We start from the raw sequence: 23,707 nt of genomic DNA, 5'->3' as shown, positions 1-23,707 counted from the left end.
AAATTGAGATAGGCAGCCTTCAGTAAGTCAGCGGTGGAAACAAGATTTTTTTCACTCAATGGAATATGTATCTTCTACTTGCACAGATGCAAACTGAGAAGGACATAACTCGAATAATTTTGCCAAAATTGTTTGGGGTGGGAGTTCTAGAGCTCAGAAAAAGTCTATTCTTTACAAGGAGGATTGCATTTGGGAGTCTAAGGGGACACAATATTTTTGTTTGGGGAAAAAATCTCAACTGTACTTCACATAACCATTCTTCAAATAGATATGTTAACAAGTATTTGGCCAGACAAAGAAATCTCCTGAGGCGGAATACCGGGAGCATTGTAGAATTGTATTTTTAAAACTTGTAAACTTTTGTGTTTTTAATTACCTGCACTGAACCCAGGCTTCCATTCTTTAACTTCCCGAACAGCCGATTTCGACGCTGTTACGGGGAATCCTTCCTCTCTGCCACCATCTCCAGCGAGTGAGTTAGCCCCGCCCACTTCGCTGGCCAGGCCCCCCTCCCCCAGGCTAAAAAGGGCGCGCTGAGTACAAGCGCTGCCAGACAAAGAAATCTCCTGAGGCGGAAAGCCGGGAGCATTGTAGAATTGTATTTTTAAAACTTGTAAACTTTTGTGTTTTTAATTACCTGCACTGAACCCAGGCTTCCATTCTTTAACTTCCCGAACAGCCGATTTCGACGCTGTTACGGGGAATCCTTCCTCTCTGCCGCCATCTCCAGCGAGTGAGTTAGCCCCGCCCACTTCGCTGGCCACGCCCCCCTCCCTCCCCCCCACTGCCCCTAACGCTCCTATAAAACCATGTGCATTGGCCAGAAGCGCAGCGGACGGGCGCAGCGGGCGCGACGATTGCGCGCCGAAGGCACGCCTAAGGCAAGCCCGTCCGCGCCCATCCGCGACCGACCGGGGCTGGGGGCATGCTACTCTGCCCAAATCATCACTTACACCTCCTCCCAACTCCGCAGTCTTCATGGTCCGTGGCCTCTGCCTGCCTCTACTTGTTCCTTCATATCTTCACTCAATCTGTCCCCTGTCCCCTCATTTCCCCCCCCCGCTCGTTCCCTCCACTCCCCTCCAGCTTCCCAGAGAGGATACCAGCCCAGGCTCTCTTAGGACCCTCTCGGCCTATTACCTTAATACCCGGTCAGCAGTGGCCCACTCACACGAATTATCGGTGCTGCTGGACCTCCACGCACCTGATTTTCTTTTCCTAACCGAGACTTGGTTTAGTGATGATTCTCTCCCTGCCCTATTGGCCACTCTCCCTGCCCCATACTATGCTCTACGAGCAGACCGTTCTGCTGGTAGGGCTGGGGGTGGCGTAGCGGTCATTACCCGGGCCGACCTCCCCTTCCAACTTCTATCCTTGCCAGATATCGCCACAACAGAGTACCTTGCCATTCGTACTACATCTACCCCCCCCCGTACCTATTTTCTCACTTACCGGCCCCCTCAGTCACCTTTACTTTTTCTCTCTGATTTTCAAGAGGTACTTGCCACACTTACGGTCAATAACTCTTCCATTTTATTATTGGGAGACTTTAACTTCTGGCCTTCAGATCCAGCGGAATGTCCATCCTCTAAACAGTTTTCAGATACACTTCAATCCCTCAATTTTGTGTCACACGTTCATTCTCCCACTCACGTCAAAGGACATATCTTAGACCAGATTTGGTCCTTGAACTGTCCGGTAGACTCCCTGTCCATTCTACCCTGCACTTGGTCTGACCATCATTTGATTTCGTTTACCCTTCCCATCAATCCTACTGTTAGGCCCCCGCTCCCAAAGAATGTTTGGGTCCGCTCATGGAGCCGAGTGGATCCGGAGAATTTATCCGCATTGTTAATTTCTTCCTATCCTACCCTACAAGGCCTATCTACTCTTTCTCAGGCCGCTGCTATCGAACACTGGCTCCTCTCAGGCTGTGATTCCATTGCCCCGCTGAAGCGGGTGACATCAAAGCGGGAGAAGGATGCCAACTTGTGGTTCAGCGAGGATCTTAAGACCACCAAATTAGCGGTACGCCGAGCCGAGCGTGCCTGGAGGAGGAATTATTGCCCCTTACTCAGATCTGAGTTCACCACTCTTCTGGCTCAATACAAGAGGGCCATTCTGGTGGCAAAAACGGCCTACTTCTCCTCTAAGATTCTTACAGCTGAGAATCGGCCGAGGGAAATCTTCTCGATAGTCCACAATTTGGCATTCTCCGATAGGACATCTCTTAAGCCCTCCCCTTCCCAGGACCTCTGTCACTCCCTAAATAATTTTTTTATTGAGAAGATTGCTACTATTAAAGCCAACATTCCCTCACCCTCCCCGACTTTTGTTGACCCTCAGTGTCCTCCACCTAAGGGACAACTCGATGTCCTTCCCCCCCTGACTAAGGAATCCTTGACCTCGATAATCCCCTTGGTCAAATCTGGCTCCCCACTGGATACTTGCCCCGCGCACATCCTTCGCCATATTTATACAACTTGTCCAGATCCCCCTCTTCACTTCCTTAACAGTTCTCTTTCCCAGGGAGTTGTAGCCAATTCACTGAAAACAGCTGTTATTGTTCCCATCTTAAAAAAGCCTGGCGCAGACCCTTCGGTCTCCGCCAATTATCGCCCCATCTCTCTCCTACCATTTTTGGCTAAGGTGCTCGAACGCCATGTTACCAAGTCTTTGAGCACCTATGTGGAGGAGTATGGGGTTCTGGCTCCCCGCCAGGCCGGCTTCCGCCCCGCACACTCTACGGAGTCCGTAGTACTTTCGGTCCTTGACAACCTCAGGGAGGGAATGGATACCAACCAGGCCCAGGCTTTGGTCCTCCTCGATCTCTCAGCCGCCTTTGACACGGTCGACCATACCATCTTACTCTCCCGTGTCAGGGCGGCGGGGATCGGGGGCACCGCCCTGGTATGGTTATCCTCCTTCCTGAGGGACCGCACCCAGGCAGTTTGCCTGGGTGATTTTTCTGCGGACTTCCGCAAAGTTCAGTGCGGGGTCCCCCAGGGTTCCTCCCTCTCACCTCTTTTGTTCAACCTCTATATCGCCCCCCTTATTTTTTCGTTACAGCAAATGGAGGTCAGCGTGTATAATTATGCGGATGACCTCCAACTTGTTTTCAATCTGTCTTCTTCCTCTTCTTCCATCTCAAACTTTCAGTCTATTATGATTTTTATCCGGGACTGGATGAACTACAACCACCTGAAACTTAACCCGGATAAGACCGAGTTGGTGCTGACGGGGGGTTGCTCCAGTCCCTGGTCTCCTCTTTTTTGGCCCCCTTCCCTAGGTTCTCCCCCAGTCCCTTCTACCTCAGTTAAAACTTTAGGTATCAAACTTAATTCCCAGCTCACTCTTCACTCCCAGGTTAGTTCTGTGGTGTCCTCTTCCTTTTTGTCACTACGGACCATCCGCAAGGTATCTCGTTTTTTTTCTTTTGATGCCTTGAAACTGATCATCCTGGCGATGGTTATTTCCCGCCTGGATTATGGCAACGCCTTATATGCAGGTATTCCTGCATATTGTTAAAAGCGCTTGCAGCTGATCCAGAACCAGGCGGCACGGTTGGTGTTCAATCTCCCAAAATCCCACCACGTAACACCCCTTCTTAAATCCTTACACTGGCTCCCTGTCTGTGAACGCGTCCAGTTTAAGCTTGCTTCTATCACCTTTCAAGCACGACTGGGAGCGGCTCCGGCCTTCATCACTTCTGAGATCGTTCCCTATGTTCCAACTAGGGAACTACGATCATCTACCCAATCCCTGCTGTCAGTCTCCCGTTTCCGGAGGAAGAAATGGGGAGGATCAAAGTTCGCGACCCTTGCCCCAGTCCTGTGGAACTCTTTGCCTCTAGAGCTTAGATCTCTAACTCTTTACCCTCAATTCCGGAAAAAACTCAAAGCCCATCTATTTGCTAAATCTTTTAACTAGGTCACTTGTTGCCTTCGCTCTCTCCTTGCTATTTTCTGTTTTCCCCTCTGGGGATTTGTTTGTTGCAGCGCCATGAAACCGCTGGTGAAAGTGCGCTTTTATAAATATTTTAAACTCAAACTCAAAGCTAATAGGTCTTGCCTACGCGAGAGCTATTGGCTTTGTCAATTTCTTTTAGCTGTGTAACTGTTTTTAAACCAAAGACAACATCCTTATTTTACAGTTATTTGATGTGAGCATAGCAGTGTAGTGTTTTGGATCGTTACCAGTAACCTTCAATTACTCTAAGTGGGACTGTTTGCAACTCGCAGCATATCTATAATCAAAAGTGGATCATTGACTTTCCCAGATATTTGTTTTGGCTTCAAATGTGACATAAAGCAACATAAGTTGCTAGCTGCAAAACTGTCCCAAGGGTTTTTGGCTCAGAGAATGAAGCGGGAGATGTGATTATGGGCAGAGCTGTGGACTTTAGAATTGGGAAGTAGGTTCGAGTCTTGGCATTGGCTGAGCATCCTGTGATTCTGGGCACAATACTTAATCTCCCTGTGCATAAAATTTGAACATGAGTTTATGATAAAAACAAAACGGCCACCTCTTAAAATTATTTAAATCAATCGCAACAGTGTGCATGGAAGAGCAACGAAAGCTTATTGGTATGTGAGGCTCAGAAGTTTTATGAAGCTTCTAGAGCCATGTCAAAGGTGGCATGTGCATACAAGCCAACATTTTAGAAGTGGAAAGTGGGAGATTAACAAAATTATAATAAACAAAAAGTTGGGAGAACGTATTTCTCCATCGGCTTCTATTGAGGGCAAAGCAATATCAGGTGAGAGATCGCCAAAATAAAGCTATTTCTGCTTCAAAAATCGGGAGTCTCCCTACTGAATCGCATCTATTGGCATGTATGCATACCAGCTTGGTGGCTTGATGCTGTAATGGGGGTGTGATCGAGCAATTAACAACATGGAATGGCTGGGGATATGTCAGGCATTTACTTCTGCAGTATGGTGTTTACCTTTATCGCATTGTGCCCGTAGTGCAAGTGTATATACATACATTTTAAAGTAAATGGTTTTGCACCACGAGTTAAACACGGTCACACCAGGAGAGAGGCCATGTTATATTGATATAGTCATGCAGTATCACACAAAAACGAAATCTTGGCAATGAAAATGTTAGTCCGCCAAGAGAAGCGCTCCCCCTAAGTTTTGCTAGCTAGAACATGCCGTGGCAACACAACATGCCCTGGACTCAGCAATCAATAGACGATTCAATAGCACCATCAACTGCATGATCTGAACAGTATAATAAACCTTCACAGCAGTTTGCTGTTTGAGAATAAACAATGGTAAACCCCCAAACACACTACATATTAGGTAAGACTGTATTGCAGACTGATAGTACTTATCAAACAATCAATTGAGTATTACTGGTTTAATCGTGCAAATGGCAAATAAGGAAAGCCTGTTACATTGCATTCCTTTAACGAGGGTCAGTATGGCTACTGCAATGTTTAATTCAGTGAAGTGTGCCAGAATTATGCTTTTTTTATCACTGTTGCTCCATGCACATATACCTATACCTATATGTATGCTGCATGCTTACTAATACTCCTGTGGATGGAGGAAAGCTATCCCAGTGGCAAAGTGAGCAAGGGATTCAAGCAAGCCGGGCTGAAGACGGCTGTAATGCCAGAAACCGGTCCTCGGAAGCTTGTTTCCGGTCCAGGGAAGGCATGGCTTGGCAGTTCGGGCTGAACTGTTCCCATGAGGCACAGGGTCAGACTGATTTGCATATAGCCATGTCTGAACTGGGGTGGCAGAGTGGGCTAAAGAACGGTGATGGATTAAACCCAGATCTTTTGACTGGGTGTGAGTGTTTGATTGGTTCGGATGCTCCGTCCATCACCACCCCCTTTTGTACCGCTTTAAGAAAGAAAGGCACATGGAATGCTTATAGAGGTAATCTACGGTTCCATATAGTGCGCACTCTGTAGCGGGGCATTTCAGTGCTTCAGAACACAACTACACTGTTTTCACGCGAGTGGTAAACATAACATTTAAAACATCTGCTCAACTGTTTATTGCGGTGTGCCGAGTGCAGTATCTTGAGTCACAGAATTTTGAGCTGAAGCCAGGATTTCCACCTGGTTCCTTAATTACGATAGCGGCAGCTCTCTTCCATAACTCGGAGATGTAAACTCATTTGCAGAGACGGTCTGCCTTTTCAGCACTACCCTGCAAAATTACAAAGGCAAACGAGCTGGAAGCAAAAGTACGTATATATCTCATGGAACGGGAGGGTGATGAGAACCAATGTTAAGCTGGGACAGATGTGCCAAAACAGTAGCAGCGGTGAAGCTTAAAACAAAGCAATACTTCTGATTGAACTGCCCTAAACCCCATGAACCATGCTCAACTGAGAACTGCTGAAAAGCGGTTCAAATACCAATAAAATACAGCAGGCTGGCAAGATGTGCACTCCCAAGGATGATGCAAAGATAAAGAAGCAAATGAAAACACGAGGACATGTGAAAAGCGCTGTTAATCAAAGAAAAGCATAATCTCCCAAAACATTTTCTTAATGGGACAAGTATACGGCTACAAAGTAATAGTGAGTTGCTTCTTGTGTGGGAGACAGCCCATGGAAAGAAGGGGCAAATAGGAAAGATTAGCCACTTGGAAGCAAGGCTTTTTAAAGGACACTCGAAGAAACAAATGAAAAATAGTGGGAAGGCTGTAAGCCGACAAAGTATATTCAACATATCTCAAAGATAGAGCGAAAGCGTTGCCTAAGCTCGACCTAAAAACAAAGGCTTGAGAGAGTTTTGAAAAGAAGCTCAGGAAATAATCCAGTAGATCAAGCTCTGCCACAGTGCACAATGTGTTTGCAGCAGAAAAAGCTTGTATTCTGTACTCCACACAAAAAACTTGTGAGGACGGACTAAAGTTTTTGTTGCCACAAACATCAAGTTTACCTGAAAACGTATGCCATACCACAAGTATGAACACTCATGACTCAAATCCAGGGCAAAAGGCATATATAGTGTGCAAGGCTCATAAAATTACAGGGCCAGAGAATACGTACTTTCGCCTCCAGCTCCCCCCCGCCATAATTGGACACGGGACCGTGTCCTTTCAGCACCGCCAAATCTCTCAACCCAGTCCTGAAGATAATCCTGATTGAAAGGATCGAAATGTCATCGACTACTCAGCGCAACTGATGGAACATTTTTCTTTGTGGTTCAACTGAAATTGCCGTCAATTTTTCATCTAAAACATTGCAAATCACTGTCTTGAACCTCATATACTCACTGTATATACTTGCTCACTTCCACACCTTGCGCCATTTTCGCTGATTGCACATGGTCACTTGCGTCGCCACTAAAGAACTGCTCAGTCTCCCTTGTTCTTTTAGTGTAATGTATCGCACATACATGTTTAACTGTCCTTCCTAGTGATACCAGTTGAGATACTGTTGCCTTGTTTCACGTACCTACCCAAATCTCAACGTGGTTTATGGGTTATACTCCTGTTGTTAAATATAAGTGCTTTGGATAGAACACTAGTTTCGGGGCTGCAGGATATCTGCCCATCAGCTGCTTTGCAATAAATGCTTTCCATCTTTTACTACACTACTGAGTGCCTGTCGTCAGCTGTTCTCAGTAAATGTTAGCACATTAGTAAGCCACAGAATGTTGGTGCCTATTTCATTTAGCCATATAACACATTTCCTTTTACCTACTGTAAGATGCCTATGCATCACCTACAGGACCTACAATGTATGCCTATCAGATAATATGCCAAAAAAATCTACAGACATTGAAAAAAGATACTATCCACTGATTACAATGGCACAGAATTTCAGTACATTAGTTATTGTGTCACATGACTCTTGTTCATTAGTGATGGTGCAACAGAATGTTCTCCCATTGGTTATGAAGCCACATGACACCAGGATCACAATTCTTATGTGACTGAATGCTTAGCAGTCAGTTGCTATACCATTTAATGCTTGCTCGATTAATGCGCCACAGAAAGCCAGCTCATCAGTTACTGTATTACATAATAAACATCTACCAATTGCTCTACACACAATGCCGTCCATCGGTCACAATAACATGTTGCTGCTTTCCCTGCAGTTACAATGCCACATAAAGCATACACTCCACCTACTGAGCCACACTATTATGAAGTATATAAATGTGCATTGGTTACCCTGCAACCAAATGCCCTTTGGCTCATAAACAATATACCAGATTTGGTGGGAATTAGAAAGTTGAGTGATGCTCATTTGAAAGTAAAGTTTCCAGTGGACATTTGAAGGTACTGTTACAAGTTGGACTCACTCAGGGGTTAAGCAAGTGTGTAGGGCTTGGAATTGCAACAATTTGCATCCTAATAAAATGACATGTGCCATCGATCAACACTGCAGAATACTAGACAATTCTGGGGTGACAGGTACTCATGATCTGACACTTGCACGAGAAGTTGCCAAGTAAGTGGAAAGCATTTGTTCAAAATCAGCTGCATGCTTGAATTAATTTAGGTCTCAAAACAAGCATCAGACCATTCTTCCGTTTCAAATATGGGTTTCAGGTTAAAAAAAAATAACTTTGAGCATAATAAATTGGAAGATGATTTGTTTAGGTACCTGACCTGTAGTGCAGAGGAGATTGTAAGCTGTTCAGCAGCATTAACTATGCCAGGATTTTCACCACATCAGAGATACCTTATCTTGCAACATGTGTTTCACATATTGTATCTCCACTTGGCATTCCCAGGTCAATGATGACACTTATTGCAAAGGCATACATTGAAAATCAAGACAACAAAGTTGTTTGTTCCTCGGAATCCCACAATTGCATCACCCAAACAGCTGTGTACTGTGCTCCCTTTTCCATCAATGATGGGGTACTCTACCTGAGGGTCTTCGTCTGGGTTGATGATCTGCCCCTGGCGGTCCATAACTCTGTAGATGGGAATCCCAGAAATCACGTTGGGCTGAATGAAGTCCAGTTTATCCACAAACTCAGCCGAGGCTCCAGGAAACTGCGGCTTCTCCTCCAGGGATGTGAACTCATTCTGTTGACGGAGACCATGCTGGGATGAAGAGAGGGAACAAAGACAGCGTGAAAAAACATTTCGAAAAGGAGAAAAAAAAGAGCTATTTTCTTGGTGTGATTTGATCCCATTTTCGAACAACAGCTATCTTTGTTGCTGCAAACTACTTAGCAGCATTTCTAGAATTTTCCATCAGACAGCCAAGTAGAATAAAGGCCAAAACAGTAATGTTATGCTTGCCTCATACAGACAGAATAAAAAGAGAAAAGCAGTCCATTAAATAAAATGCTTATAGCGCAATCAGCAGCAGAGCAAGTTTTCCTCAAACATACAGTAACCATGTGACTCACTGTAAACAGCCCACAGTTGCTTTGAAGGATCTAAAATTACCTTATGGACAATGAAGCCTGCCCGGAGGTGTATATTTGATGTCCTGAACACTTGTTTTGTGCTTCATTAATTAAAAGCATTCTGGATTAACAGTTAAAATCACCATGGCAGGGATCATATTCAGACGTCTCTTCGAAAAAACAAAACTTTTTTCGAGACATAGTTTAGATGCTCTTTGCTTCTACAATGTAAAAGCTCTTTGAGCTCCATGTAAGCCCATTTGTCCAGAAGAGCATGACTATATGACAAGTCTCATGATATGATAACTAGCACTTATTTTTCATTTTGAATGCCACAAAATAGAATATTCTCTTGCTGAAGGAGACAATTTAAAGACTGGACCCAAAAAAGTCAACACAATTATTCTGAATGCCCTATAACTTTCAGCACATCAAGAAAATCATCAGGCGGCATAACAATAAAATTAAAAAAAATTAAAAAAAACTCACAACAGAACTAAGAATCTCAGGAACCCCATGTATTCTTGGAAATAAGAATTATGGTGACCAAATTAGGGGACATGGGTAAAATGGAGCAGACGACATGGGTCGAAGTAGCATACCTATTACTCTTGATTTGACCAAAAACATGAAGGAGTTAGAAGCTGTAACTGATCCAGACAACTCAAAAAGAACATAGCAAATAACCCTCATCACATATAGAGCAGGTTTAAGAAGAAGTCTATATAAGATGGTGCTTCAATTAAAAATAACTTGGAGTTGTTCATTAACATCAGTAAAGGACGTAAACATTTTGAGAGCATTCCTAGCGAAGGACCAAGTCCCCCTTTCTTTCCTCACTTTTTAAAAATGTACTATACGTTTCTGCTGAGCTATTTTTTTTATTGGAACGCTCTTCTTCCAGTATATAGTGTAAACAAAGGGTAGGACTGAAACAGATGAGAAGTTTTATTACAAAGTGAAATACATTGATCAAATTTATACGAACACCTTTATTGGCAGAATTATTATGCACTTGCAAGCTTGCTTTTAGATAATTGGAACGTGTTATGTTGTGCAAAGGAGAAAGAAAGGTCATAATGAAGTGGGGTCACGTTTCTGCCATGTAAGACATGATTAGCAATAGATAGTAAATAAAATTTTGAGCTGGATATGTTCAATGGATATGGTTTTGTTTATTAAAGGACCTTTATATGTTCCATAAATTTAGAGTCACTTTTTGTGTGTGAAAATACAAAAATGTCTAAGCAGCAGACAGCATGTACTGCCTAGTTTGTCGTTCGTTGCCGTGTAATTTAGTTGACCTTATTGAATTTATACCTCTAATATTGCATAAATGCAGTGGCCTTGAGAACTGCCTGCAAGTTCATGAGCCAATTATATCATATGCTTACTTGGATGAAGATGAGGATACCCAGTGCCAATGGAATCATGCAATTCGGCAGTCACAGCTTTCTCTGCATAATAATGGTTTTCTCATACTAATGTTACTAAAATACTGCCATGAATGTAGCCGGCCAGAGGAAAGCCCTCTGCAAAGGTTAAATAGTCACTTTTCAGTTGTTGACTTGGCTAGTAAACATAACAAAGAGGAGAAAGGTTGTCACAGGTTGTGTTACCATGTTTGACAAGCAGTGGCAAACCCAAAAGGTCTCGCCTTTTTGATCTATTGGCTTTGCCAATGCTTTTTGATACAGCTGTGCAGAATCCAACCCCCCAAAAAACTTATAATAAAGAGAGGATGTGACTATGTCATTTTGTAGGCACAGGCATGCATGCTGACGCATAGAATGATGAGGCCACCTTTTCCTCTTTTTTAGGTCTCGTCCTTTACCATTCCGAAGGAATGGGAAATGGCGAGAATTCAAGTGCTCGAACTGATTGTCAAACCACCGCTTTTTTCGTGGCGTTTTCTTCGAGTGCACGTACAGGCACGCGCTTTTGGCCCATACACTTTCATGGCCATCTGTTCCTGTTCCTCAATGTCCCTCCCACCCTTCGTTTGATCTTGCTGCGAGTTCAGGCTAATGGCCCTCCCCCTCCCCCAGCACAGAGCGCGCATCGCGGCCACACAGCACATCAAAGGGCTTCTCCCAGCGTGTGCTGTGCGGCTTCTCCTACCCTAATTATGTGGCCGGCCGTACTTGTGTTTCCTGGCCGCTTCCCGGCCGCTCTTGTATTTAATTAGCAGCAGCAGCATTTCTCCTGCGCCAGGCCACATCAAAGGCTCTGTGCCACTTTCACCCACACAGCAACACTTACAGACACGCAACGCCACTCACACCCACGCAAGCCCACTATCATCCACGCAACACCACACTCACCCACGTAACGCCACTCACCCAAGCAACGCCACTCACCCAAGCAACGCCACTCACCCAAGCAACGCCACTCACCCAAGCAACGCCACTCACCTACGCAACCCCACTCACCCACGCAACCCCACTCACCCACGCAACCCCACTCACCCACGCAACCCCACTCACCCACGCAACCCCACTCACCCACGCAACCCCACTCATCCACGCAACCCCACTCATCCACGCAACCCCACTCATCCACGCAACCCCACTCATCCACGCAACCCCACTCATCCACGCAACCCCACTCATCCACGCAACCCCACTCATCCACGCAACCCCACTCATCCACGCAACCCCACTCATCCACGCAACCCCACTCATCCACGCAACCCCACTCATCCACGCAACCCCACTCATCCACGCAACCCCACTCATCCACGCAACCCCACTCATCCACGCAACCCCACTCATCCACGCAACCCCACTCATCCACGCAACCCCACTCATCCACGCAACCCCACTCATCCACGCAACCCCACTCATCCACGCAACCCCACTCATCCACGCAACCCCACTCATCCACGCAACCCCACTCATCCACGCAACCCCACTCATCCACGCAACCCCACTCATCCACGCAACCCCACTCATCCACGCAACCCCACTCATCCACGCAACCCCACTCATCCACGCAACCCCACTCATCCACGCAACCCCACTCATCCACGCAACCCCACTCATCCAAGCAACCCCACTCATCCAAGCAACGCCACTCATCCAAGCAACGCCACTCATCCACGCAACGCCACTCATCCACGCAACGCCACTCATCCACGCAACGCCACTCATCCACGCAACGCCACTCATCCACGCAACGCCACTCATCCACGCAACGCCACTCATCCACGCAACGCCACTCACACGCGCAACGCCACTCACACGCGCAACGCCACTCACACGCGCAACGCCACTCACACGCGCAACGCCACTCACACGCGCAACGCCACTCACACGCGCAACGCCACGCGCAACGCCACGCGGAACGCCACTCACGCGCGCAGCGCCACTCGCGCAGCGCCACTCACGCAGCGCCACTCACGCACGCAGCGCCACTCACGCACGCAGCGCCACTCACACACGCAACGCCACTCACACGCGCAACGCCACTCACACGCGCAACGCCACTCACAACGCCACTCACACGCGCAACGCCACTCACACGCGCAACGCCACTCACACGCGCAACGCCACTCACACGCGCAACGCCACTCACACGCGCAACGCCACTCGCACGCGCAACGCCACTCGCACGCGCAACGCCACTCGCACGCGCAACGCCACTCGCACGCGCAACGCCACTCGCACACGCAACGCCACTCGCACACGCAACGCCACTCGCACACTTAACGCCACTCGCACACTTAACGCCACTCGCACACGCAACGCCCCTCGCACACGCAACGCCCCTCGCACACGCAACGCCCCTCGCACACGCAACGCCCCTCGCACACGCAACGCCACACGCAACGCCACTCGCACACGCAACGCCACTCACACAAGCAACGCCACTCACACAAGCAACGCCACTCACACAAGCAACGCCACTCACACAAGCAACGCCACTCACACACGCAACGCCACTCACACAGGAAACGCCACTCACACAGGCAACGCCACTCACACACGCAACGCCACTCACACACGCAACGCCACTCACACACGCAACACCACTCACACATTGTGGGTGCAGATTGTGGGTGCAGATTCAGAGAAAACTCAGCAGCACCACCACCACCATTGCAATGCAATAGGTCTCGTTTTAACGCAAATTTAAGCTATAGGCCTTGTAAATGGCAAAGCCTTTTATTTATGTTCCAAAAACCAGAACGCAAAAATAAAGGGCATAATCATTTACAATGCTAATAGTTCAGACTCGCGTTATTGCGAGACCTATTGCATTTTCAATGCTTGTTTTTTTCTTCTTACCAATCCAAGATAGCTGGGGGCCACTTGCATTGGTAAGAAAAGTCACTTTACTTTTAGGTCCGGATCGAGCAGCAGCAAATGGCAGGTGTCAGACTATCCAGAAATCTTCAAAATAAATACATTATTTTAAATGAACAGGAGGAGGGGGAGCAACAGAGGAGCGAGTGAGGGCTATGGGTAGGAGGAAAGCAACAGAGAGTGGGCAGGGGACGAAGAAGCAAACAAGGCGCTTGAGTCTGGGACAGAAAAAATACAGTAAAAAGGAAAGCCAGGCAGGGGTAGTGAAACCAATGGGCGAGTCTGGGAGGGGAATGAGGGAGCAACACAGGTGCGCATGGGGAAGGTTCTGTCGGGTATTTAATATAATTTACAGTTGGTTCTGTCGGGTGTTTAATATAATCTACAGTTGGTTCTGTCGGGTGTTTAATATAATCTACAGTTGGTTCTGTCGGGTGGCAGAGAAAGGACAAGCACAAGAAGAGAAATGTAATCCATTGAATAAGAAGCAAGCAAATTACAGCAACAATAAAACCAACCAATGGTAAACAATGGCTCTAAGCCCACTGTAAGTTTCTGTTATGGTTTGTAAGTGGCATTTTTTTCCAACCAGGCTAGACCCAAAAATAATAACATGTGCTGCATAATTTTCCTTTTCCTGCAACACAAATTAGTCAACTCTTCTGCATAATTTGGTCCTTCCTGCTGCACAATGTCAGTGTTCCCGATTATACCTTGGTGTCTAATTTGCCTCGGAGTCTCCTTGCAGGATTCCCAAACGAATCTTTTGGAAGGAGATTAGAACATCTGTTGATCAGACAACTGGCAGAGTATTTTACGTGAACCAATGTATATACTGCTGGTGGACCTTTACTGCATTATACACCTGTCTAATTCTCCCAGTCCTTTAAGCAACCCTGCTTGTGGTACACGAAACTGCCTCACATCAGTGCGCTGAATCCGCTCCTACACAATACATCTGAAGGTAGGGATTGTGGATCATCTCCACCAGTCTGCGCGAGATCTCTCAAAAAAGCCAGTCATAAAGTACCGAAAAGTACAGTGCTGCCATACTAGTAGCTCTTTGGGTGCAATATAAATGCTAATTAATAACACAATACCAACAGACCATCTTCAAAATCTTAGTCTTTAAATAGGAGCTTAAAAAATGATGTTGTATTGAAACACAACACCTGTTTGTTTTGTATTTAATGGAATATTTTTGTAGCGTGGTCCTAGCAAGGCACAATTTTCAAAAGTATTGGTTGTATGTGCAGGGTGCTCTTGCATAGAAGGCATTTACAAAATTCTCAAGATACATAGAGCAGGAGAACAGAGAACCAACATGTCCTCTCCAAGTGCATGATAGCCTAAAAGGTGAAAAAAGTATTAATCAAGTGATTGGTTGTAACAATATCGGGCACTGGGTTATTTTATAGCTTGTGAAAGAACACCAGCTGTTCACCGGAGCCTCAGTCGAGCAAAGGATGTAAAAGTAATGTAAAGGATTGCAAGGTTAAGAACAAAATATAAACGTGCGAATAGCTCAAACTGTTTACCGTGAAAGACAAATATTCTGTTTTAAACAATTCAACATACAACACAGTAAAATGCAAACATTAAAATACAAACGCTACTGAAGCAGTCCTGCCAAGCGTCACGCATCACGTGTGACGCTCACGCATTTCAGTGCGTTGATCCGCATCACCGCACTGAAATGCATTGTCACGCATTTTGCCACCTGCCAGGTGCGTCACCAGCGGCGCCTGTGAATGGGCTCTCTGCTGCTCCCGAGACCGTGTTGCTGGCTGAGCTGTGTTCCTAAATAGTTAACCGGCGATCTGCTCTCAGCTCTGTAGTGGCTGAGAGCGCTACAATGTATCTCTGCTGTGTGCGCTGAAATGCGGCAAGCTGCGGCGCCGACGCGGCGCCAGGCTACAATCAGACTCATCACACTCACTCTTTCACACTAATTGGGTGGGAGGGGCTGCCCTCTCAGCAGTCTGTACTGCTGTCGATCACCTTGGCACCATGGAGGAGGCCGTGATTATGTGCCGGCAGTAGGGCGCTGTCACGTCCGGAGGAGGACAAGGAAGTAGGCAGAAGCGGCGGGAAATCCGAGTGAGCAGCAGGCAGCACGAGAGACAGACTCGAGTTTCATGGCCGCCCGCCGCCGCGCAAGACGCTCAGTAACATTGAGGTGAGCACCGGCTCGGTCCTTGGGCAATGGCAGTGTGCAGGCAGTCGTCTAGTACTGGCAGCACACGCAGGAGAGAGCCGCCAAAATCGATCTTCGGTCCCTGTGCATTGGAGGGCCCCAGTGGGCATGGCCTCACAGAAGCCCATGCAGAAGGCACCTTACACCGAGATGGTGCGCTGTGCGGCCCCATTAAGGTACTGGCTTAGGCACCTCCTTCTATCGCTGTCACCGAGGGAAAGCGACAGGAACCACACACGCAGCGCTATGGGATAGCTGTGAGTACTGGCCCGGTTTTTTGATGGTTTGCTCCAGGTGAGGGGAATAAATAGATTAATTTGCAGCAGGCGGCCGGCTGCGCCGCGCAACACTGCAGCCTGCCCCACCTAACCAGCCTCAGTCTCCGGTCACTTGGATCTGGAGGCGGAGACCTAATCTATCGGCAATTTACAACAGCAGCACAGTGCAAGTACACACCAGGCCCTGCGCAACTTTTGGAGTCGGCAGTGAATGAATGTATTTAGGAATATTTGAGGCATACGGTGCATGCACTCTATATGGTCTGCACCTCGGACATGCCCTGCCGGGCCGCCCGCCCTGGGGCCCAGGAGCTTCGAGTTCGTTCTAAGTAAAACAGATTTTTAAAAAAACCAAAAAACATTTCTAAGCAAGAACGAATTGCTCTGTCAAGGGGTACATTTTGACCATTTGTTAATCAAGTTATGCGTGAATGTGTACACTGTCTTTGGAATGCAGGCTCAGAAAAAAATCATAATTGATTGTCACCATCACATGCTTATTGAACTCGCCGCCTGCCGTGAATTATTTCTGAGCAGCCGGCCTTCTCGGTGTGTTAACTGTTGTGCACTTTTCGGCTGTTATGAAGTATGTGTTCGCTTTCCTGTAAGACAGCATGTTTCATAATTTCATATTTTTTCCCTACGTACGATGTTGCTGTTCGTGGGCATGTGTTTAAAAAAGCTTCATCCTTCTAAGTCATTCTGCTCATCGAGTTAAACACAGTGTTGTACAAATTACGATGAGATAAGTGGTAGAACTTTAAAATATGTACGTTTGAATGCATATATAATATATTGCATACTTTGGTTGTACACACTGCTCAGAGTAAACAGACACAATACCATGCTGTTGAAATTGAAAGGCACTCTGAGCCATCACGACAATGCACAGTATATCGGTCATCCTGCGCCCCAGCCCGGGCCCCCAGTAATTATTGCTATTTATTTATTTATTTCTTTTGAAAGTTTTATATAGCGCGGACAAGATCTTTGCAGATATCAGAGCGCTTTACAAAGAGGGGTACATGAGGGAGCATAATCAGACAGATATATCAATAGATCAAACAGTACATGTAGGTGGCTGCAAAGCCAATCATGTGAGTAATAAGATAACAATACAAATAAGCAAAGGGGTCAAACATGTAGTACAGATCGGTGCATAGTCTTACCAGAGTTCGAGATAATAGTTCAAGTGTATTTAGCCAGGAGGATAGCTTTTACTTCATTTTTAAAGAGTGTAGTGGAAGAGATAAGCCTGGTTTCGGGAGGGAGTGAGTTCCAGATCCTAGGCGCCATTCCTGAGAAGGAGCGCTTATATGTTTTTTCCTTCCGGAATCTTCGAGGTTTCAGCAGAAGATTGTTTGTGCCTCTAGTGTTTCTAGCTCCGCCAGAGATTGTCAGTTTCTGAGCGAGGTAGCCGGGTGAGTTTAGGTGTACCGCATTGTGTGTCATGCAGACTATTTTCAGATGAATTCTGGCTTCAAAAGGCAGCCAATTCAGGGATTTCAAGTCAGGGGTGATATGGGAATGCTTTTTTGATCCAGTGATGAGTCTCGCTGCAGCGTTTAGAGAAGCTCTTAGGGGTGCAGTTGAGGTTAGGGGGAGTCCGCAGAGGGCGATGCTTCCGTATTCAATTCGGGGGATGACTAGTGCTTGTACTGCGGTTTGGAAGTCTTTGGTTGGGAGGAAAGGTTTGAGTTTCCTCAGAGTATTGATCTGAAAGTTTGCTCCCTTTGTTGCCTTGCTGATATGTTGCTGCATGTTGAGATTGGTGTCAAGTGTTATGCCTAAAGATTTTGCTGAGTCCACGATGGTGGGTTGGACATTGAGTGCGGTTAGGTGTTTAAGCCAAATTTGGGTGGTGGAGATCTTCGCTGGAGGTGAGATCAGAAGGAACTCTGTTTTCAGGGCATTGAGTTTGAGATGATTATCGGCAAGCCAGGATTGGGTGCATCTGATCGTTGAGTTCAAGAGCAAAATGTCTTTGGGGGACTGTACTTTGAGATAAAGTTGGGTGTCATCAGCGTACATGTGAAAGTGAACATTGGATGCTTGTAGCAGGGTAGTGAGCGGTTCCATGACTAGGTTGAACAGAGTTGGGGATAGCGAGGATCCTTGGGGGACGCCTAGCGTTACAGGTATTGGCGCGGACATCAGGTTATTGCTCTTGAATTTCTGCGACCTGTTGTGAAGAAAGGAAGTGAACCACTTGAGAAAAGTTCCAGATAAACCCATTCTTGTGTTTAGTAGTTCTAGTAAATTCTCATGTTTAACGGTGTCGAATGCTGAAGAGAGATCAGAAGGATGAGGCGGCAGGTGTCGTTTTGGTCTAGCATTTGAAGTGCGTCGTCAATTATGTGAGTCATAGCAGTTTCTGTACTGTGCCCTGCTCGGAAGCCTGACTGGTGAGGGTTGAGGAGATCAAATTGTTCAATGTGTTTAGTCAATTGTAGTTGTGCGCATTTTTCCAGCAGTTTAGCGAGAGTGGGGATATTGGTAATGGGACGGTAATTGTTGAGGTCAGAGGGGTCGGCTGTAGGTTTCTTTAGTAGAGGTGTGACTTGACCAACTTTGAGGGAGTCAGGTATGCTTCCTTGTTGGAGAGAGCTGTTGATAATTTTGGTCCAGAGCGGGAGAAGCAAAGGGGTAAATTCTTTTACTGCGGTAGCAGGAAGGGGGTCCGTGAGGTGATTGGATGGTTTCAGGGTGCTGAGCAGTTTGCCAATTTCTTTTTCCGAGTATGTGCCAAAGGTTGACCATGTAGCCTTGTTTTTTGGTTCAGTGGGTGCTAGGCACTGGGGTTTTGAGTAGAGGCTTGCGTCAATGAGGAGATCGCTCTTTATGTTGTCAGTTTTTTGGATAAAGAAAGCAGCGAAGTCTTCACAGGAGGGTGCCTCACGCACAGTGTTGACTGGTTGGGGTTGACCCTTGGATTGTGATTTGATTAGCTCAAACAGTTTTCTCAGGCGGTTTTTTGCTTGGTCGAGCTGGCGGCTGAAGAAGTCTGATTTTGAGCTTTTTATTTTCCTGAAGTAGGCGTTTCTCTTTTTCTTCAGATCTTTTAGGTGCATTGCCGAGGGCGCTGATCTCCAGGTACGCTCTGCCATTCGCATGTCTCGTCTATCCTCGTTGAGACTCCCGTCGTACCATGGATTGGAGATTTTAGTAGAGACTCTTTTTAACTGCATAGGTGCAGCCTCATTAATTATTGAGGTCATAGCGTTGAGATAGTGGTCAGTCAGGGTTTGAACGTCCGTAGCGCCAGTCGGAGGGCGTAGGAGATTGCAACTGTTAGGGGGCAAAGAGCCTGGGTTGAGTTTTTTCATGTCTCTTTTCCAGACTTTGGGCTTCGAGAATTGAGCCGGGTTAGCTTTAACTTTTTCATTGATGAAGAATGTGACAATATGATGATCTGACCAGTCACAGAGTTGGATGGACTCGAGTTGGATAGAGTCTTCTTTGGAGATGATCAGGTCGAGTATAGAACCTTTCTCGTGGGTTGGGCTGTTGCATATTTGGGTGAGGTTAAGGGCATTGAGGAAACTTTTAAGACTATTTACCACCGCGTCCTTGCGATCGTTCCAGTGGAGGTTGAAGTCACCAAGGTATATTTGGGTGAGCTGCCGTCCGGCATTGGTTGAGATCATATACATGATTTGTTGGGAAAAGGTGAAGTTGTCCCTGGGTGGGTGGTAAATGCTGTGAAGAGAGCATATCGGTTTGCCCTCACTGAAAATGTCGAGGCAGATGTATTCCCAGGATGTTGGGGATGGTAGGGAGGTGGAATTGACTTTCAGAACAGAGAGGTTGTTCCTGTAGATGCATGCGATTCCACCACCTATTTTGCCTGATCTGTCGAGCCTGATAATGTGGTAGTTGGGCGGAACCAGAATGTCCATTATAGGTGTCGAGGATTCAGATAGCCAGGTTTCAGTCAGGATGATTAGGTCAAGGTCCAACGATAAGACGAGATCAGCAATGGCGGCGGAATGTTGCGAGGCCGATCTGCAGTTGAGGAGAGTGCATTTGAGACGAGGTGGATGGTTCTAGAGAGAGAGGGACTTTTCTAAGGTTATTGGTGATGGAGAATCTGCTGTTTAGTGTGGGGGGGTCTAAGGGGATTTGAGTGTATCGTGGGGATGGTGAGGTGAGGGGTGGTTGTGTGATTTTGGGGGGCTGGGTCATAGGAGCGGAGAAGGGTGAGTGTGTCGAGGTCAGAAGTAGGGTTGTGGGTGCGATGAGGGCGGTTGTTGCGATTGGGAGCTGGCACTGAGGTCAAGTTGGGGGGGAGTTGAGTGAGAGAGTTGCTATGGCCTGGCAACACTAGAACTCAGCATGAACACCTGCCATAAGTCCGGGAGAGGCTGAGCAGGCGGTGTTTAGGGTAGACACGCCTCTCACATTAGCCGAGCAGTGCCAGTTAAGAATTGAGAGCTCTTGGGGGCTCCTCACCATGGTCGTGACTTGGGACAGACTGACTTTGCTACTGTACAGCAGCTGAGTGTATGCAGTGGGCTGAGCCATGAGCCAGTGAGTGTGACACAATAATAATAATAATAATAATAATAATAATAATAATCCACATTTGTAAAGCGCACAATCACCCGTAGGGTCTCTAGGCGCTGGGGGCCGTCGGGAAGATTAAGCAAGCTATTGCCCAGAGTCACATGGTGCTGGGCTAACCTGCCGCCGGAGCCGGGGATCGAACCGTGATCCCCAGATTCAAGCGTCAGTCGCCCTGGCCGCAGCGCCACACCTCTCCCTCCACACAGACAGACTCACAGTGACACTTTTCAAAGACATCGGCAGCTGCATTTGTTTTTATTTTGCCCCACCTCGGTGCAGCAATGTAGTGTTGTAACTTTATTATAGGCAAGGTATTATTAGATTAAGGCTACCCCAGTAACAGTTTACAAAAGCACTAAGTTAGTGCCCTTCCATGTCTGGTGATTTGCAGCAGTTTTAAGATTTTCTTAGTTTCTTGTTGCTCAAATGGGTGTAATCTCTGATATTTATATGTTTTCCTCGCACTTTATTGCTTTATTTTGCTCGGAGGATAGTGTCACTCATAGTGGTTGAAATGTCACTCCTAATTACACTGAAATTATGAAAATGTCACACTTAGCAATCTGAAACCTTGGCAGCTATGCTGAAGGGGCACAAAGAGCACGCGAATACTTAACGCGACCTTCACTAGCAATGACAAAGGAAGCTATTGCACATAAAACAAACAAATTAAAAACACTTTGAAGCAGGATTCTGGCTCAAATGTAAATGACACATGCTTTTAACGAATAAAATGCGGGATAACTTCCGGACTCTTATTGGTAAAAGTGACACGGGTAGTTAACATAAATACTCAAATTAATTTGAGCATGGTATATGGCTAAATCAATTGGAGTCCTGCTGTTTCAAGAATGACCGGTCAGCCTACTTCAGTAGCTCATTTTCTCGTAGTAAAACTATTTGTGCGACGTTACAGAACCTTGGGGCTCCCGCCAGAACACCTGAAACGTGTTAAACTCATCTTTTACAGCTGTACTGCGAGCTAGTCAATGACAACCGCGCAGCCCCCATCTTCCAGGAAGTAAAAGTCCTGCTGCTCTGGAACAGTGCCAAACCTTCACACACCCCTTGAACGGAGCAATAGGAGGCAGGCGGCTTAGCGCGCGCACTAACACGAGGCCGGCTTTGGGTCTGGTTTAACCAGAACTTTAATTGCATCGTATCGCGTTGTAACTGGTCAGTGAGCCATACCCTCTGACTAGGAGCGAAGCGCACGAGGGCCAATTAACCTACATTTCCCAAGATGCGATTACTTTGTGTTGAACATGTTTAATTGTATTCATATTAAAACGATGGCGATTATAAATTTACATTTGACACTAATGTTTTTATAAATAAGCAGACTGTTCTTTCTGAACGTCAAGTGTGGCTAAACCTCTGACAGCTGCTGGACAGAGTTGAAATATCTTCATGTAATCGCAATCAATGACTGGAACTGCATCTATTTAGTGCTTTATGACCCTGAAGAGGCATCGAAGCTCTCGGTGGCCTGGCGCATGCTCCTCTTTACACTTTGGATCGCAGGAGACAGCTCCATGGACTGAATATAAACTCTGGCGGCGCATAAAAAAATATAGGGGCAGATTTACAAGCCCCTTGCGCCTAATTTACGCTGCAGTTGCGTCACTTTTGTGACGCAGTGGCGTCGCAAATCCTGCTCCATGGTGCAGGGGTACTTACAACGTGACGCATCTGGGAGATGCGTCACGTTGTAATGCCCTGCGCCACATGTAGGAGTTCCTGTGCAGGGGGTGGCGTTCCGGCGCAGGAACGCCTCCTAAAAGTGGCTGAGTGAAATCTACAAGATTTCACTCAGTCACTTTTAGGCCCATGCTGCGTCAAAACCCTGCGCCTGCCTGAAGCAGGCGTAAGGATTGACACAGCATTAACTAGATAGGGCCCCCAGAGCATTGCTGGAGCTGGGTCGCGCTTGCGACGCAACTCCAGCAATGCGTCACTTTTACAGCACAGATGCGTCACGCATCTGTGCCGTCCTGCGCCTGACCCAAGACCACCTCTCCTTCAGGAGGAAGCTGAAGACCTGGCTGTTCGAGCAGTAGCGGCACCCCCCCCCCCCCCCCCCCAGCGCCTTGAGACCCTACGGGTATGTAGCGCGCTTTACAAGTGTCATTGATTGATTGATTGATGGTTTTTGCACCATGGTGCGCCGCATTGTAAATGCGGCGCATCCATGATGGCGGAGCTGTGGCGCACAATAACTGGCGCATCTCTGCTGATTTGCAGGGATGCGCCAGTTATTGTAAATATGCCCTATACTATTTTAAGTACCTCATTGCTGAGTGACGTAGGAATGAATGACACACTGACTGCTAATGAGGTTGTCCGAGGAAATCGCCGTTTGGGTCTTCGGTGTTCTAATTAATCAGCTTTTCTGAAAGACCTGTGTTCATGATTCCAAAATGGTAGCTAATATAGTGCATTAGTTAATTAAACACAAACATGTACAATGTGTGCATTTAACATATTTACAAGATTAAATACGCGATGAAAAACAACATTACATTTCCAGTTTTTAAATAATCCGGTAATAAAAGCCAACAATAAATTTTATGATAAAAAACACATTCTCCCTAAAAGAGGCTAGCGGAGGCTTCTATAGGTAATACCCAGTAAGTGTGTGGCACTTGGCCATGGTCCTCCGGCAATGTAGCCCATAAGCTCAAAATCAGGCTGTGGGGCATTGTCGGTCTTGGCACACTCACCTTAAATACCCGTTCATGGCCTATTCGAAGCAAGGAGAACACTATACATAACGTACCAGGTGCATCTGTACAACAACCGCAGCAAGGTGGGGTAGGGGATTAAGACGCCCGTGGAAGCCTACCAAGGCCTTAGTATGCAGCGGGAGGAGGGGGGGGGGGGGGGGGAGAGATTGCCACATCTCTAGCAACCAACCATAAGCCTAAGTGTGTGGTATAGCTAAGCTAAACAATTTACTGTTGAGCCTGCAGTGGCAAACGCTTCTTCTGAGCAGGGTAGGGAATTAAAACCT

General features: G+C 46.7%; 1 protein-coding gene across 2 annotated transcripts in view; it reads right to left on the bottom strand.

The window, feature by feature from the left end:
• Positions 1-23,707, bottom strand: part of BCKDHA (branched chain keto acid dehydrogenase E1 subunit alpha) — a 168,521-nt gene that overhangs the window by 128,100 nt on the left and 16,714 nt on the right. For both annotated transcript variants that reach the window (XM_078661062.1, XM_078661063.1), the window contains one exon: positions 8,856-9,035. In XM_078661062.1, coding sequence (XP_078517188.1) covers positions 8,856-9,035 — 180 coding nt within the window. The remainder of the gene's footprint in view (positions 1-8,855; positions 9,036-23,707) is intronic.

This window comes from Lissotriton helveticus, chromosome 9, assembly GCF_964261635.1.
Source record: "Lissotriton helveticus chromosome 9, aLisHel1.1, whole genome shotgun sequence".
NCBI classification, from domain to species: Eukaryota; Metazoa; Chordata; class Amphibia; order Caudata; family Salamandridae; genus Lissotriton; species Lissotriton helveticus.
The sequence above is the reverse complement of the archived record's forward strand: the minus strand, read 5'-3'. Positions and strand labels throughout refer to the sequence as shown.